This window comes from Lepeophtheirus salmonis, chromosome 5, assembly GCF_016086655.4.
Source record: "Lepeophtheirus salmonis chromosome 5, UVic_Lsal_1.4, whole genome shotgun sequence".
NCBI lineage: Eukaryota > Metazoa > Arthropoda > Copepoda > Siphonostomatoida > Caligidae > Lepeophtheirus > Lepeophtheirus salmonis.
The window spans coordinates 70,816,027-70,834,691 of NC_052135.2; the positions used below are offsets into that span (position 1 = coordinate 70,816,027).

Below are 18,665 nucleotides of genomic sequence, written 5' to 3' on the forward strand. Positions count from 1 at the left end.
AACGTGGCTCTCAAACAAGTATAATTCAATATATTTTTACAAAATTACTCAATAATTTTCTAAACATGAGACCTTCAAGGCGTGGGATTAGGACCTTTCCATTCCTGCTCTATGCAAAAATTCCTTGGAAATAAGATTATTTGAAGATAAAACATTTGACCACACTAAAATTTTGAAACACCAAAAATCCCCTTCCTCACATATGTTGTCTCAGCTATACCCTGTGTCTGGAATTGGACTCGGAACATGAATACTAAATTATATTGCACTGATAACTAAATTGGCCAACTATCAGTTAATTCCAGGCCTTTTTTCAACCTCTTTTTGGAGGAAAGGATGAAAGATACAATTAATATTACTATGTGACCATGGATTATACAAAATTAGGGTCAGATTAAGAAAAAATATTTTTCTGTGTACTAACCATTAGTCGTCATTCCCTTCTTAATTTCTACAACATAATATCTTACTCCCTTGAATGTACTATGAACTCATAATTTAATAAATTACTTTTAAGAGCTGTTTCAACTTAAAAAAGATATTAAACTTTGGATTTTAATTGATGTGGGGATTCCAGATCGTTGTATTGCCCTGGGATGTAAAAATATGTCATTTGGGTTATGAAAAAAACGGAGAATATCATATCTTACAAATATTAAGAAATTTTTAATGCTAAATTCCTTCAAATTTGAATAAACGTGACCTCTCTATAGCATAAGAAATGTTAGTTTACATGTAGATCTTTTATTAATAAGCCATTCCTATAAGAATCTTCCAAAAATTAATTATAAATTTGGACAGTAATCAATCTTCATTTGCTGTAGCCACTATCAGTACAGGGTGTCCACGATAAATTGGAACTACTTTAAACTTCATCCAGATCCATAATGTGGATCATACTAATATAAAAGGTTGCGTGAACAATACACTATAACTTCCACCACAATTGTTTTGACAATAAACAATAGTCATCATGGAACAAGCAAGGAGAGACGCCATCCTCGAATTGGCTCGTGCGGGACACAAGTCCTCTGCTATCTACAAGCTTCTTAACTACCCCAAGACCACGGTGTACCGGATTTTCAATGCCTGGGAGGTTGAGGGGAAGGTCTGCCGCAAGACCAACAACATGGAAAGTGACCGAATCCGCACTCCCCGCTTCCTTGAAGGCCTACGGAAGTCCATCAAGGCTTCCCCGGGGACTTCCTTGTCCAGGTTGGCCAAGAACCGTGGAGTGAGCAAGCAGCTGGTCTCCAAGTCTGTGAATGAGGACCTCGGGTACAGGCCATACCGAATGGCCAAACAACACATCCTCACGGCATCCATGAAGGCCACCAGGCTCACCAACGGTAAGCGTCTCCTCAATGACCTGAAGAGCCATGGAGGAAGAATCATCTTCTTCTCCGACGAGAAGAACTGGACTGTCGACAGAAGCTACAACGTCGAGAATGACAGGTGGCTTGTCAAGGAGAGAGAAGAGGTCCCTGTGGTCTTCACCACAGAGATCCCGTCCTCCGTGATGACCCTGGGTGTCATTTATAGCACCGGTGAGGTGATGCCTCCTTTCTTCTTCAATCCCAAGGAAAATGGTTTACGGGATAAGGTACTGTGAAGTCATGGAAGAGTTCGTCATCCCTTGGATGAAGGATACGGCCGCTGGGAGGGAGTTCATATTCCAACAAGACTCAGCACCTGCACACATCGCCATGAGGACCACTAACCTCTTCACCTCCCACGACATCACTTTCTGGGATCGCAACACCTGGCCCTCCAACTCACCCGACCTCAATCCGTGTGATTACTACTGGTAGGAGAAGTTGGAGAGGAAGGTGTGCAAGGTCAGTCACAAGAGCATTGCGCCCCTGAAGGGCTCCATTACGAGGGAGTGGAATGCTGTCGATTCCGCGGAAGTCATCAGGGCATGCAAATCCTTTAGGGGCCGGATGGAGAAGATGGTGGCTGCTGAGGGAGGACATGTTGAATAAATTTATTGTTTAATATCATGTCTAACTTTTTCGTATTAACAAATACACTCCAAATTCCATTTTTATCAACCAGGTTGAATTTTAAGATAGTTCCAACTTATCGTGGACACTCTGTAAATAGAAATGTAAGTAAAAAATTGTTTGATTAATTTAGTGGGCGTAGCTATGTTTGTATGTATTTGCTTGTTTTCTTCCGGGAAAGAACAGAAATAATTAACAAATGTTTTAATTGTATCCCATGGATTTGGCATTATATTATGAAATGAAGAATATTTCAAAGACGAACAAATAGTTTGTGTTATAACTAATACCACATTTATGTACTTATGGATATATGCATATTAGAATAATCATTTACAGGCCTCAACATAGAATATGTACATACAGGTGTGTGCGTCTAAAACTGAACACTCCTTTAAATTGCACAGCGTGAGGGCTTGACGAGGGGTTCACTTGTAGACCTTAAGGCCAAGATCTTTCTTAACTAGCCGGTCCATGGTCCTCCTGTTGATATTGAACTCCCTGGAGAGGCCGCTGACGGTGACATTGCCTCTTTTGTCCCCGACAGACTTTTTCACGGTAGCAAACATTTCGTCCTACCTTCGAGGCCTTGACTTAGATCTTGTGGTCGCCTCAGGAGTCCCTTTGGCTAGCACACTGTAAACGGTGGTGCGGCTGCAGTTCAGAACCTTGGCAATTTCAGTGGGAGTTTTTCCTCACGCGGAAAGTTCCAAAATTGCGACTCGACGTCTCTCCATATTATCGGCTGTTGTTTCACTGTTGCGATTTAGATTTTGCTGGAGTTTTGCTTATAACTAGTCAAGACCCTTACCTCAAAGTATAAACCGGTTTCAACTCAATAAAATCACGAATATGTGCATGGCGTACAATTTAAAGGAGTGCCCAGTTTTCGACGCGCACACCTATATTTACACTGTGTAAGTACTCGTAGTGATACGACCTTACTTACTCCGTTGCAGTGAAATATAAAGAGGAAGAATAAAGGCCTACTAGACCGAAGTATCGCAGCTCTTTTTTAAATAATGATTGAATCCCTTTCAAAAGTCCTCTACTTTTGTACATAGTGAAGAAAAATCATTAAGTATGTCAAGCTCAAACGCCATGACATTCGATATATTAGCATAAAATATAGGCTATTGCGCCTTGCAAAATACGTAGATAGCACCATAAATTATATGTACATTTTTAATTGTGGGCCTTCTAGTTACTAATATCTTGTAATAGTAGATATCTACATATGTATAAGTACACGTTGGGAGAGAAGAGAGGAAAGCTCTCCAAAGTCCAGTTGTATATGGTTTATCTACAAAATATTTGTAATATAAAAGAAGTATTATTGTATACACTTTAAAGGAGAACACGAAGAGAGAAGACGTTCTTTTTACGTTTTGGTTTAAAAATTAAAGCATAAAGGTAAGGCCTTTAAAATAATGTCTAATAGCTATACATTTTAGGGGCCCAAGCCTTTTTTATTTTTATTTGACAGCACTAACAAATGATGTAAATATATCGGAAAAAAACGTAAAGTCATATCGGCAAAGTATCAGAACAATTGTCATTTAATAACCATTTGCAGATGTGGTAGAAAGTTGTAGAGTTTAGAGTCTTCGGATTCGAGTCGAATCTTAAGTCTTGCCTTATAAGCCCAAGTAGAGTCCAAAGTCCTCTTAGGACTCGATTATTAAGTTTTTGCTGACATATCCAAGTCCTTAAATTTGTTTATTGCGTCTAGTTTAAGTCGATCCTCAGGTTTCTCTTGAACTCATTTTAAATCCAAAATAACTATATTTTTGTTGAGTTGAGCCTAAAGGCTTGCCCGGAGTCAAATATGAATTAGTTATAATGGATCAAAAGATATAAGCAGAACCAACCCTCGATTGTTAACTAGTATATCATTGCTGGATATATAATATTTTGCTAATTATTCGAACTCGAATTAAAGTTTTTCCCTCTAAAGTAAATTGTAATTATAATCTCAAGTCCAGTAAATCTTGAGTTTTTCATTTTGAGGTCCAGAGAAGTCTTGAGTCTTCATAATACGAACTCGAGTCAAAATCCAAGTTCCATCCACCTTTAACGACTCATTTATAAAAAGAGGTTTATGAGTAAAAGTTTCTTCATTTTAGAAATAATGCTACAGTCTTTATCTTCAAACAACTCTAACTTACTAGGTATACAAAATTCAGGGCATACTTTTTTTAATATAGTTTGAAAAGGCCTCTCTGACCAAAATAGACTTATTGATTGTTCAAAAAAAAAAAAAAAAAAAAAAATAGGACCTATTAAACTCCAGGACAATAAAAATTTCCCATTTCAATAACTCTCAAATGTTTCTTTATTTAATTATAAAGGTATTGTAATTAATTGTCAAAACATTTTAACTACTAAAAATAATCAATAAATGATACAAAATATTATTGAGTCATTAATGGATTTAGGTTTACTTGGAATTACTCATTATTATTATTATTTAAAATGTTCAAATCATCATCATGGTTACAAATGAATAAATATGTATCTAGGGTTTAAGGTCATAGCTTTACTATAGGGAATTAATATTGGATCATTTGACAGATAGTATTGGATTTAATCAATGAAATGAGGGATTTTGAGAGGGTATTTTATAGCTTATCCCATTGAATGGGATCCCAGGAAATAACAAGATCACAGGAACGTCCTCTAGGGATGGGATGGGAGAGTGTAGTCCCCCAAAAAAATAGAAAAACATTTCGACATTCGGATAAATTATGCAGCAGAGTAAAAAATTTCATTTCTGAAATTTTTTTCCAAGTTTTTTTTTTTTTTTTGTCAATGTGGTTTTTAAATTTTTTTTGGTAATAGCTCTGGATTTTTTAATTTTTTTTGTCAATAGCTTTAATTCTCTGTGAATAGCTATGGGTTTTGGAGTTTTTAAAAATAACTTTGGATTTTGAATTTTTTTTTTTTGAATAATTTTTGTATTTTTTAATTTTTTTTTGGAATAATTTAATATGAGTAATTTCATTAAAAAATTTTTTTCCAAAAATTTCATATTTGTTTTTTTTTTTTAGAAAAAATTTCAATTTTTTTTATTTGTAATTTTATAAATTTTTTCCAACAAATTAATTATCTGTGAATAGCTATGGGTTTTCTAAATTTTTTTTCAAAAAAAAATTAATTTTTTATGAATAATTTTGGATTTTTGAAATTTTTTTGTGAATAACTATTGATTTTTGAAATTTTTTCTAAACAATTATTTTTTTGATTTTTATTTAAAAAACAATCAAAAAATCCATCCTACTCCCAAATAATAAATAAACCTGCAGACCCCCTACCGGACTTGTAACAAAAAGATATAATCGTAAGCAATGAAAGAAATACATTTTTGGTAAAGTTAGGGGCTGTATAGTTGAGAAATACATAAACCGACCCGTGGGCTAAAAATCTACTCGCACATCACTAGAATATAAGTATCATCGTGTGATTCTTTATATGATATGTATTCAACGTTTTATTTAAATTTTTATATATAAATAAATGAAGCATTTTCATAAAATAATAAATACAGGATGATTTCCAGGGAAATTCTCGTAGGTGTAAAACTCAAAAAAAAAATCCGGGAAAACGACATCCCGGAATAGAAAACATATTACCTAGCGAGTTTATCGATTAATTGATAAATTAATCAATCAATGGGGTTGTTTTTAATTAGTTTTTTTATGACTTCCTTTATTTCAAGGGGGAGGATAAATATACAAAATTATAGCACAATTGGGAGATACTTCCCTTCTACAAATGTATATCTTTCCTCAGACCTGGGAACTTTGTACTTTTATATATAGTAAGTTAGAGTTTATTAGAGGAATATTCTATACATGGAAAACGCACGCTTTTTTTCCTTCCCTTTTTTTTTGATCAACTAAGGGCTATTTTTTAGAATATAATAGTCATCATACATGTAAATCCGGTGTGTTTTTTTAGCTGGCCCGTTAATTTGTAAATGATAGTATAAAGAACGAATTTTCTTTTCCTTAGCAGTGTTCATTATTAATTAATTCTTGAGTAGTGAACATCCTTTCCTGAATAGATTCAATTATATTCAAAACCTTCGTGTGTGCTCATGAAGGACAGAACTTAACCCTGAGGATTAGCTGCTGAGATATAATTGTAAGTCCTTGTTGGACTCAGAGTAGAATTGGGGATTGACATCGGAGTAGTTGTAGCAAATGTCCGTGTGTATATCCTTTTCTCCTTCCTCTCTTGTCACAGGTGATATTAGCTGATCTAATCAAACGTCATGAGCATTATTTCTTCTTTCCTTCAAAGTATTCTTCAAATTGTCCGGGCTTCCATCTTGATTTTCGTTTCTTTTTATTTTAAAATGCTCATTCCACAATGGATTTTTACCTGTTACCTTAGTTACAAAATGAAGGAAGGAATTGAATTAAAACCATCAATGTAATGAATGTCTTAGATAAATATCAAATAATATATTTATTTCGATTTATCCATTAATTTTATATTATTCAAAATAATAATACGAACATAAAGTCATTTAAATTCCTTAGATAAAAAATATGTACAGGATGAGGACTCAAAAATTAGAAAAAATTAAGCCCCGTTTTACCTTCTACATGCTTGTATTTTGTGCCATTTTTATGGCAAACTTTTAAAGCCAAAGTTGGTCATTCTACCATTTTCTACACTTTCTATTCAATATGGCCCCTCCATTCTGAATGATGGACTTAAAACGAGGAGGAACAGAAGCACAAATGGCCTTCATGAAGTCCGAGGACAAGTTGTTCCACTCCTCCGTGATCACGGCCTTCAGGACATCGACATTCGAGTGAAAAGGCTGGTTCGGCTTGTCCTCCAAGATGTACCGAACAGGGGGTTCATGTTGGGTGAGGACAAAGGCCAGAAGTCTGTCGACCAAAAGGCAGCCATGTTCTTCATGCAGAAATGCTGCACCTTCTTGGATGTATATCCCTATGTGCAACCATTGGGTAAACGCATAGTTTTCCCTGGGGAACGTGCTCTTCAACCATTGCAAGACATGGTAGACATCCGTGTTGACTTTCTCTTTGGCCTTGAAGAAGTAGGGAGGTATCTTGAGGCCGTAGGAAAATACAACGCCGAGGACCATGACTTGAGTCGAATGTTTGGTACTCAAGGTTCTATCAACCTGAACTCTTCATTCAACTAAGAAGCGATCATGTTTCCTGTTTTAAACAGCGTCCACAGGGTCCACTATCATTGGAGATGTGAATATTTACTTAATTGTGCTGAAAACCCCGCCTTAGGCAATGTCAAAGAAAATATTGTAGCTTTGAGAAATAGAATTGAGAACTACTAAATCCTACCCTCCTTTCTTTGAGTGTCCACTCTTTGCCTAGAATCCTTTAGTCATATCTATCTAGCATCTCTTGACAGTTACTCACCAAAGTTTCAGCCATTTTGGAGGGTTAGTTGTTATGTTACAGTTGTTTGTGTGAGTTGATGTCAATATTTTTGTAAAAATGGACAAAAATTGAGTTTCAAACTTTCATTAAATATATTTTTTTTTAATGTTGAATCTTTAAATATATTCAAACAATAGCAAACATATAAAGGCTTGTTGTGTTAAAATTTGATGCGTCTAAGTCAATCCAACTCTGAGTAACTGAGCCAAAAACAAAATGTCTTGTGTATCTTTGTTAGTCCTTTACCCATCCGTGATTGAATTAAATTATTCAAATTAGTGTCCAAAATGGCTCATAATTGTGCTGCAAACAGGGTTTTTTTTTCCAAAGTAAGGGTGATATTTTTCAAGGTTAAAATAACTAAAAATATTCCTTATAAATTGTAGTTTTATGTATGTGCTAATTAATTTTTTATTTCTACGTATTTTTTTAAATAAAAAAATAAATAACATTAAGTATCTATTATTCAATTCTCGAATCACCGTATTCATTCACGAAAAAGTACTTTTTAGCACATTTTTGAAAAATAAATTATTCAACAAAAGATTTTAGCTGTTACTGATAACCAATAAGCGATAAGTATTAATAGCAAACAAGACTCAATTCATAACATAAGTATGCCCCCGACAACAACAGATTCATAATCCACTACTTCAGTCCATTCAACTAAAACTTTGTCACTCTATATATTCTCTATGAGTACCTCCGTCTCAAGGGTAATAGAAATACAAAGTTAGGCCATCATGTAATCGGCCTTGCTATAATTTACAATCTGATGTATACTACCGACTGCTGGGGTAAATAGGCAGATTTTGACAAAAAACGTAACTACTCATATTCTATGACGTCACTATTGCTAGAATTTTCAATTTGATGTATCGTGCCGACTGCTGGGTAAGAAAGAGAGATTATAACAAAACATGCAACCACTCATACACTATGACGTCAATATTAAAAGCGTGGTGGAAGTCAAACATCAGTCATACATGCGTTATGGTGCTATACCACACATGTACGACTGGTATATATGGTATATTGTGTTGTGTTGGTCCTTATTTTAGGACCGATGACCAAGGTCCAGTCCAGTACCACTTACTGTTCCTTAAAGAAGATAAAATCGATCCTTCGTGACGTCTATGAGGGTGTTTTTCCTCCTTTTAATTATTCCGTTATTTAATAGAGTAAATTATATAACTAAGAAACAATAAAATATGTTCGTATTATAATGAAAAATATAATATTTTTTGCAAGATATGTGCAATAATCTTAATAAATATGTTTTTATATGATATTTGGCTCAATAAACGATCGATATTTTTATGAATAATTCCAAGGACCGGTCGCAAGGACCAACAGTCCTAATGACCGATCCTAGACTGGACTGGAACAAATAAATAAGGACCTAGACAGCACAAGGTATACCCTTGTATTTCTATTAACTTTGCATCCGTCTATATAAATAAAGCAAATTATTTCTGTATGTCGAGGCTTCATAACTCCGAGTAAAGCCTGGTATTCCTGTTAGTTCCTCATAATAATACGATCAACACCATTAATGACTCTAAGTGATATTTGATGGAAGTGTGGCTTTGATAATAATGATTAATGAGCTAGAGGTAGAAAGGCATACATAATTAATTAAATAAGCAATTTGAGTATTTAATATGCTATACATATTTATGAATATAATGAAGATGAGTTGGAAGGAATGAATGGTGTAGAAAAACAATTTCAATGTATTGTGTTGTGACTATGGGTGTCCAAGGACGACCATCAAACAAACATACTTACAACATTGTATGCGTCAAGCCACATATAGGTATATAACCATATGAATCATGAATATTTTATTTAAAGTACATTGCCGTCTTTAATGCTCCTTCATTCAATTAATTTGAAGTTGGAGTTCTTCTGGAAAACAGGGCTATTTTTAATAGTGAATCAGGGGCATCCGCAGGATTGATTATTAATATATATATATATTTATTTTTTTTTTTTGGGAGGAGGGGGATAGATTAACATTTATTAGAAAATAACATTTTTAGAAAAAAAAATCCAAATATTAACATTTTTAGAAAAAAAAATCCAAATATTAACAATTTTTTTTAACATTTTTAGAAAAAAATCCAAATATTAACATTTTTAGAAAAAAAATCAAAAAAATATAGTGATTTACAATAAATTTCAAAAATTAAATTTTTTGAAAAAAAAATTCTAATATTAAATTTTTTTGAATAAAATATCAAAAATTTATAGCTATTCACAAAATATTCAAAGTTTTTTACAAATTTTTTGACCATTCACAGTTGTTTACAATTTTTTTTTTTTTGAAAAAAAATTCTAAATTGAAACTTTTGATTTAAATTTAAAAAAGAAAAAATCAAAAATCCTTAGCTATTCACAAAATGAAATTTTTGGAAAAAAAATTTAAATTAAATTTTTTTTGAAAAAAATCAAATATTAACATTTTTAGAAAAAAAAAAAAAAAAAAAAATTTCGGAAAAAAGTGATCAAAAACAAAAGATTTCAAAAATTAAATTTTTTGGAAAAAAAATCATAATATTAAATTTTTTTGAATAAAATATCAAAAATTTATAGCTATTGACAAAATGAAATTTTTGGAAAAATATTTAAAAAATTCAAATATTAAATTTTTTAAAAATAAAATTCAACTTTTGAAAAAAAGAAAAAAAAAAAAAATCCAAATATTAACATTTTTAGAAAAAAAAATCAAAAACAACATAGTGATTTACCAAAAATTTCAAAAATTAAATTTTTGAAAAAAAAAATCCTAATATTAAATTTTTTTGAATAAAATATCAAAAATTTATAGCTATTCACAAAAAATCCAAAGTTTTTTACACATTTTTTGACCATCCACAGCTGTTTACAATTTTTTTTTTTTTTGAAAAAAATTCTTAATTTAAATTTTTGATGTTAAATTTAAAAAAAAAATCAAAAATCCTTAGCTACTGACAAAATGAACTTTATGGAAAAAAATTTAAAAAATTCAAATTTTATATTTTTTTTTTTTTTTTCAAAAAACTTTTTAAAAAAAAAAAAAATTAAATATTTGGGAAATTTGGATATTTTTGGGGAGCTACAGCCCCACCCTATCCCACCCTCTGCCAACGCCCCTATGTATAAACCATCAGAGGTTCCCGATTTTTTTTTTGCAATCATTTTATTTCCGTAGGACTCCTATTGAATTTTCTTCAACTTATTAATTACGTCTCCAACGATTGTTTTTGCCCTCGTTTGTTTGTTTGTCTCCAGAATCACGGCACAAGTTACAGATCAATTTTGATCAAACTTGGTACAATGTTTTTATTTGTGGTCACAATAAGAGGCCATTAAATTTTGAGAGGTTGAAGTAACACATAACGTAAAAAATGCATAATCAACCACAACTTTGGAAAAAAATGAAATACATAACTCAATTTGATTTAAGATGGAGGTTTTGTCCTCTACTGAGGGCCCATTCTAATTGTATTATTTTATCTACTACTTTCACCTTTGAATTGTCCAAAAATGCCGAACCTGAAATAAGAGGTGCCCTAAGCAGTCACTTTTTCAGTATTTTTGACAGCTTAGACAGATATTTTTACTTATTTGCAGGGCGAGCTGGAAGGATCGTAGCGTCCCCCCAAAAAAAAAAAAAATAATAAGGAATTTTTTATTATAGAAAATTTATTATTATTATTTTTTTTTTTTCCAAAAATTTAATATTTGAAATTTAATTTTTTAATTTTGTTTTTTTAAAAAGATTAATTTTTAAACATTTATCTTTCAAAAAAATTAATTATTCAATTTTGTCTTTCAAAAAAATTAATTATACAATTTTGTTTTTCAAAAAATTAATTTTTAAGTTTTTTTCCTAAAAATTTAATTATCTGTGAATGGTTATGGATTTTTAATTTTTTTTTCCAAAAAATTTAATATTTTAAGAATAGCATATGGATTTTTGAAATCTTTAAAAAAAAAAATTTTTTTTTTTTTTTTTAATTTTTTGGAATTTTTTTCCTCCAAAAACCAACCCCAACCCAAATTATGTGGACGCCCCTGCAATTAAGCTACACCTCCTACTCCTAAGTTTGACAAGTCTATGCCAAAATTCAAAAGTGTTCCAGCTCGAGATGCACCTTTTAAAAATGGAGGATCTGGAGCCCTCATGTCAGAAATATCCAATCAGCCATCCCCAAATATTCCATAATTATTGTCTCTCATACAACCACACAGAGCCATTTCATATATTTGATTATGTTACTAAAAATGTATCATCTTAGAAACTATCACCCGTGCACAATGGTATTTTTTTGTTGACTATTTTATCTTTTTTTATTTAATCCTTTAATGGAGTGCATTTAAAAAATATGCGATAAAAAATACCTTATTCATATGAATTGCACAATTAGCGTGAATGCAATATTATGAAAGATGATGGAATCTATTTACTTTTAACATCTCAAAACTATGTAATTCGAAAATTAATGTCCTAATACTTATTAAAGTAATTAATATTATCCCAGTAAGCCTTACACATTAAAATTGATACGAAACAAATAAAATAATACGAAGATTATTACCTACATCAAATTAGAATATAATAATTAATGGAAAGGGTGAGTTTGATGCTTTGGTTTCAAATTAGTCAGGTTGAATCTCAAGCCTTCACATTCAATGATTTGTAAATATTTCGATTTTTCTTTAAAAAAAAAAAGATTAGCAACTGGGCTGTACACCCTTTTGATAAAGATAGACAAACTATCAATAACTTTCTTGAAATAGCCCATCAAAGGTGGGTAAACAACAGGGATTTCTTTATTAAGTCAAAACTTTTTATATACCTTTCTGAACTCCACCTGCCCAGGGCCACACATTTTAAGAAACACAAGGCAAGTAAGTGTTTCACTATCTACATAAATGTGTATGAACTAGTTTAGATTTCAGTTAGAAAATCCTAGACCAGTCTGAGATCGTTATAATTTTAACTAATTCGGCCTCGATATAAATTTGGCGTACCAAAGAAATCGATATTGATTCGGTTCCATGTTATTATATTTTTTAGGAAATAAATTTGGGAGAAAAAAAAATTGACTTTATAAGAAAAAAAAAAAAAATTATAACCTTTCTTTTTTCCGATCAGCGTGATATTTCGTTCTAGACCATAGGCAGAGTTTGTAGGAAGGCCAGACCTGTCGTTATATGAACATGTATGTTTTATTTACTAGGTATAAAAATAAACCCAAATTCCCCTAGTACAAATTTCAAACTCTAGATATTCGCGGTAGTACCCGACATTTTCTGGAGTTATTTAGTGTCGACGAACGGAATAACGTTGCATTAATAATATAGAAGATAATTTCCCAAGAGATCCTCAGTTTTATTCTCAGCACACTCACACGTAGTTACTCAATACTTAGATTTTATCTCCTCAGGAATACAAATAACATCTTAATAATTCTTTTTTTTAATATGACGTGAAGAGCCTGGGTACAGTACTCTTAAACGCCTGCGAGATTTAAATCATTTTTACATATTATATCTTTATTCAACTCTATAATCCTGTTTTTATATGACGGGCACGCTCGATTGTATTGTTATTTCATAGATAAAGTATCTACACTCAAAAATGACTTTATGTTTGGTATACATACATTAAACAGACAAACTTTATTTAGATTAGTCCTATTTTGTATACAGTGTGCCAGCAAGTGTTTGTAATATTTTAAGTGCGCTCAGACTGTAAACAGTTTGAAAACTAATGGTCTAGACCAAAACATCGGTTTAGATCGCTCTAAAAAAATCAATTAAGACGAATCGAAACATAAATTCGGTCACGAACCGAGTTTCACCACTAATATAAATCTATCTTAAACCCTGAAGGAAAATAAAGAATTGTTGACAATTTTATTTGTCTCTACTCACAATATTGTGGAAGTACATAAATAAGAAAAAATATTTATTTGTATGTAATATCAACTATTTACAATATTGAAAACACATAAAATAGACGTTGCGTTGTCCTTGTCTATTTTATTCATGATTACTTGATTAAACTATGTCAATGACTTTACTCTAAAACAAATATATTATTACACGAAGAAAAATTCATAATACTTTTTTTTTTTGTTCCTTTCAGGAATGAGGAAAATAAAAAAATTGAACTTGAGAAGGAAATTGGTTCATTGAGTATTATGTCAAAGAAATCAGCGTTGAAGACTTGAAATTATTCTAATAAAGTCAAAAATTACAATGGGAGTTGCTTGCACAAAGGATGAGCTGGATAAATCCGTATTTATCAAAATCAACAACAAGGAATTTCATACGAATGAGTTGCCGCAACCTTCTCAAAAAGGCAAAACCTCAAGAAACCATTCACTTCCGAACCAAGATTACAAAAACTCCTCATATAATTTATTAGATTTACATACATTTCTGTTACCAGACACGTCTGAGACACTTCTTCCTCTCTCAAGCTATGTTAGTCATACTCCGAAAATCAGTTCACTCAAATTTAGTCCCAAAAAACAAAGGCGAAGAAACTCTGAAATTAGTCTGATACAGCTGCCCTCAGAAGAGAGTAGGACTAACTCTAGAAAACCCCTCAACCCTCAATCTGAAACACCTCCCAAAAACAAAAGAAGACTTCCTTTTTCAAAAGCCTCCCCTCAATCCTATTTGAGCAAAATACGGAATCCGCCTCAATTCAAGGCTCATAAAAAATACCCCTCAAAAATTGACAAAAAACTCTTGATAAAACCAAAGGAAAATATAAAGGATAAAAAGTTAGGTAAAGTGCCCAGTCCTACAACATTATATAAGCCAGTGTCGAAGAAAATATTCAAGAGAAAAAAAATTTCGTATAGAAGTTCAAAAGAGAATCAGGCATTGAATGAGAAGACGTCTCCTTTAAAGAAGGAAGATGAAATAGAACATCTAGAAGAAACGGGCCCAAAGAAACCAGCCACAACTCTCCCCTCTAAATTAAATATAAGTAATAAAGCTTCTAACAAAAGGAAAAAATTAATCAAAGTCCCTAACGAAAAGAAAGCAACTCCTCAGTCTAAACTGAAAAGCAGTAATTTACCCCTAAAAAATGATTCCAGCGATGATTGGAAAACTATTTCACTAGAAAAACCTAAAGTGACAAGTAAAACCACGCCGAAACGCACAAACGCTCCCAAGATTCGAAATCAAAATATCTTACAAGTTAAATCCTCCTCTGATCCGGATTTATCCCTATCGAAAAATCAAACATTCAATCCCACGTTAAAAAAGAGTGTAGACCCAAGCTCCAAGGTATCCAAACCTCCATTATACGGAAGTTTTGAAAAACAGTTTACAAACTTGTCATATATAAAAAGCGCAACTCACTCTCTAGAAAGTAACGCAAGTAATTTTGAGCAACGAACAAAGATTGAATCCTTCCCTGATAAGAAAATGACGCTTAACGAAGCCGGTCTCGGAAAGGAGTTGAAACTCTCAAACAACTTCACGCAAAAGGATTTTAAGCAGAAAAAACAGGCATACAATGAGGCGATGCAACAATTACAGAGTGGAGATTGGGAAAAAGAAATTTTAGGCCTGGAGTCCATCGTCTCTCTTGTAAAGTCACAGCACGAGGTAAAAACAATTAAGTATATATTAAGAATTTTAGTTACTCATTTTTGAATATGAAATTTATACATGATGGTTCCAGGTAATAAAAAGCAATATTACTATGGTTGTGAGACTCGTTACTATCACCGTCAAAAACCTTCGATCACAAGTTTGCCGAATTGGAGTTCAAGCATTTGCTGAGATGTTTCTACACCTTGGGAGATCCATGGAAGGAGAATCTGATAAAATTATTCCTCTACTTCTTAACAAATCTGTCGATACAAATAAATTTATTAGGTGAATAAAGATATTATTAATTAATTATGATTAATAAAAAAAAACATAACGATTTTCTTATAGAGAAGACTGTAATATTGCTTTGGACACAGCAATGGAAAATATAAGTATATACAAAGGGCTCAATGTTCTCCTTGAAAGTGGCGTTGATCACAAAAATGTGGTTGTGCGAATCAATACAGCGAGAATATATTCAAACATTGTCCGATCTATGGGAGCTGAGAAAATCCTTGGCTCTTCAAAAGAGTTTCAAGCCCTTGTATTCGAAAGAGGATGCACTCTTTTGGCTGACGGATCGTCGGAAGTAAGAAATCATGCAAAGGATGCTTTCAGAGAGCTTTCTTCACACAAGAACTACGGAACAGTCCTTGACAAATTCGTTCCTGAGTCTCAAAGAAGATACATTCAGAAAACTTTAGACTCTTTGCAGTCTAGTTCATTAAAAATGTGATATTTCTCAAATATTTGGTTTTTTTTTTGTTATGGTTTTGTTTAATGGAATTCTTGAAATAAGATATTTTCTTAATGATTACAAAAAGTACATATTTAAAAAATATATATATCACAATAATATTGAACATGTACAGTGTACTTTTTTTTACATGAAGTCATCCGAATCATTTCCTCCATCTTTGTTTGAAACCATATTCTCCTCTTGCATGAGTCTATCGTAACTCCTATTGAGAATAAACATTAGAATTACTATAGGAAATAATACTATTTGCATAAAAGGCGACTCATTTATAAACTTTTCCTAACTATGCAATTATTATTCAAAAATTGTTGAGAAGTGTTCACAGCTTAGAAATAGCTAATTCAAATTTAACCAATCAACGTTCCTAACACTGATAATGGGAAAAGAAGCCGCAAAATATCATAAGCCAAGACCAGGGGTGACTGCAGGGTGTGCTGGAGGAGCTGTAGCTCCCCCAAAAAAAAAAAAGGAAAAATTAATAAAAATTTTCTGAGGATGAAAAAAGGCAAAAATAGGAGTATTTAATATTTGAAATATTTTTTTGTCGATAGCTATGAATTTTTTAATTTTATTTTTGATATTTTTTCTACATATAAATTAATTTTTGACAATTGGATTTTTACAATTTTTTCCCATCAAATTTAATATTTTTTTTTTGTGAACAACTTTGAATTTCTGAAATTTTTTTCCAAAAAATTTAGAATTTCATTTTTGAAATCTTTTTTCAAAAAATTTAATATTAAATTTTTTTTGTGAACAGGTGTAAATTTTTGAAATGTTTAAAACAAAAATAATATTTTATTTTTTTTTCCAAAAATTCAATATTAGAAATTAAATTTTGAATTTTTTTTTTTTTAAATTTAATTTTTGAAATATTTTGGGAATACCTATGGATTTTTGAAACTAAAACGAAAAAAAAAAATCTAAAAACCAAGCCTCCCCCCCCATAGAATTTGTATGATATATGGATCCCCAAAAACAAACGTATACATATTTGTACAACGGAAATGGCATAATTATACTAGTTTTTAATCTCGTTTCTGCACGAGGTGTTAGTTAGCTAACACAAAAATATACAGTGTATTTTATTGTAAACTGTTGATATTTCTGCATCTTCTACTCTCATCAGTGTTCTAAATATTGATTGGTTGAATTATGATTATCTCTTCTAAAGCTGTGAATGATTAATAACAATGTTTGAATAATACTGTCATAGTTTAGAAGTATTGGCTAAACTACCAACTGATTTTGGGCCTTTTTTCTCTATATCCTTCTTTTCTGATGAAAGGTTGCGTGATACAATAAAACTAGCTTAAGGATAATTTGTCGAAAAATATAAAAAACAAGCAGATCAAATGAAAAATTCTATCTAAAAATGATATTGCGATTTACCTTTCTTCAGCCTCCGCCTGTCTTCGAAGCTCCTCTTTTTTCTTTTCTTCTTCCATTTCTTTATAGATCCTTTTCTTGTCCTCCCTCTCCTCCCGATCCCGATTAGCCCGTGCTTCTTGAAAATCCACAACCTTTTCTACCTTGGTCTTATTAAGGCGATTCACAATCGCATTTTCCTTCCTTTCCACTCGGACTTTACGAACTTCTTTGTCCTTATAAAAGCCCACTTGTCCCACCTCCATTTGCGCTTCATTCTTATGTAGATTGCTCCATAACGTGTAGACTACGTCGATGTCATTCAGTTTGTTCCCAGATATGGAATTCGCCTTGACAAGCTGTGCTGCATCCGTTAGGACTGCTGGAGGTATATCATCCAATGTCTGTCCGGGTTTGAGTCTTAAATACACATGAGCAGATGATAGTTTGTCAACGTGGAACCAAACGTCCTCCGGCCAACCCCACTTGATCAAGTATTCATCTGTAGGACACAACAAGAAAAAAACCCCGAGTTTTGATCATGTTCAATTGACAAAGAGTTATGGAACTCTACAACTAACTACACAATATACTTGCTTTCAAACTTATCCAACCCCATAAACAGGGTTACAGGGGGGTCCACAACATCGCTGGTGAAGTAAAAAACCATTTTACATACACACAAGAGAAGTGCCAAAGGTTCGTCAATCCACACTAGATTCTACAATAATAAATATTTTAATAATAAACTAAATAAAAGGCGAAAATCAACGGGTTTAATGTTTTATCACGCAACCTTGGGTTGATTTATTTTCTTCTTGGACTTTAGAACATTTATTTTACTAAATATGTACTAAACATGGTTAGAACTGTATATTTTTGAAAAAAAAAAAAATCGATTAAAGACGAGAAAAGTAGGATAATTAGAGAAAAATATCTAAGACTTTCCCTCGTAATAGTTACTGTTTATCTACACTGACTATGGAAAAAAGATTGTACAACGATGTGATAACAAATTTTTAATACATTTTAGGGTCAGATATGTAATAAAACTTGTAATAAAAAAAGTCATAGTGTCATTTTTATTACAATACAAATATCCTTTATTCTTTATTCAAACATTTTAGGGCGATTTGGTCAGAAATCTTTCTTTTTTTACCGACAGTTTTATCTATTAAAAATGCAGAATAAGGTTAGTTTTACTATTCTTTTTGAAAAAGAATTAGACTTGTTATTATATATTTGGTATATCATTTGATAATTATATGGAAATAAAATATAAAATATATTATTTATCTTAAGTTTTAATTAGGTACAAAAGGGATTTGATCCACTATTTTAGTAGGTTGCTCCAAGTTTTACATGGACTGCGTCCAGTGATATATAGGTTTTACTATTTGTTTTGAAAATAAATAGTATAGGGCGAAAAAGAAAAGGAACAGTGGATTTGATGATTGGCTAAATCAAAAGAAGGAG

General features: G+C 31.9%; 2 protein-coding genes across 2 annotated transcripts; one reads left to right on the forward strand and one right to left on the reverse strand.

The window, feature by feature from the left end:
- Window positions 1-3,223: 3,223 nt before the first annotated feature.
- LOC121118196 (uncharacterized) lies at window positions 3,224-15,924 on the forward strand. The gene is made up of 4 exons (XM_040712746.2): window positions 3,224-3,419; window positions 13,590-15,073; window positions 15,150-15,346; window positions 15,410-15,924. The coding sequence occupies exons 2-4, from the start codon at window positions 13,703-13,705 to the stop codon at window positions 15,795-15,797; spliced, it is 1,956 nt and encodes a 651-aa protein (XP_040568680.1). The 5' UTR covers window positions 3,224-3,419; window positions 13,590-13,702; the 3' UTR covers window positions 15,798-15,924.
- LOC121118197 (coiled-coil domain-containing protein 25) lies at window positions 15,816-17,910 on the reverse strand. Its single transcript, XM_040712747.2, has 3 exons — window positions 17,787-17,910; window positions 17,214-17,691; window positions 15,816-16,023 (listed from the first exon to the last, which is right to left on the reverse strand). The coding sequence occupies exons 1-3, from the start codon at window positions 17,857-17,859 to the stop codon at window positions 15,945-15,947; spliced, it is 630 nt and encodes a 209-aa protein (XP_040568681.1). The 5' UTR covers window positions 17,860-17,910; the 3' UTR covers window positions 15,816-15,944.
- Between the last annotated feature and the right edge of the window lie 755 nt (window positions 17,911-18,665).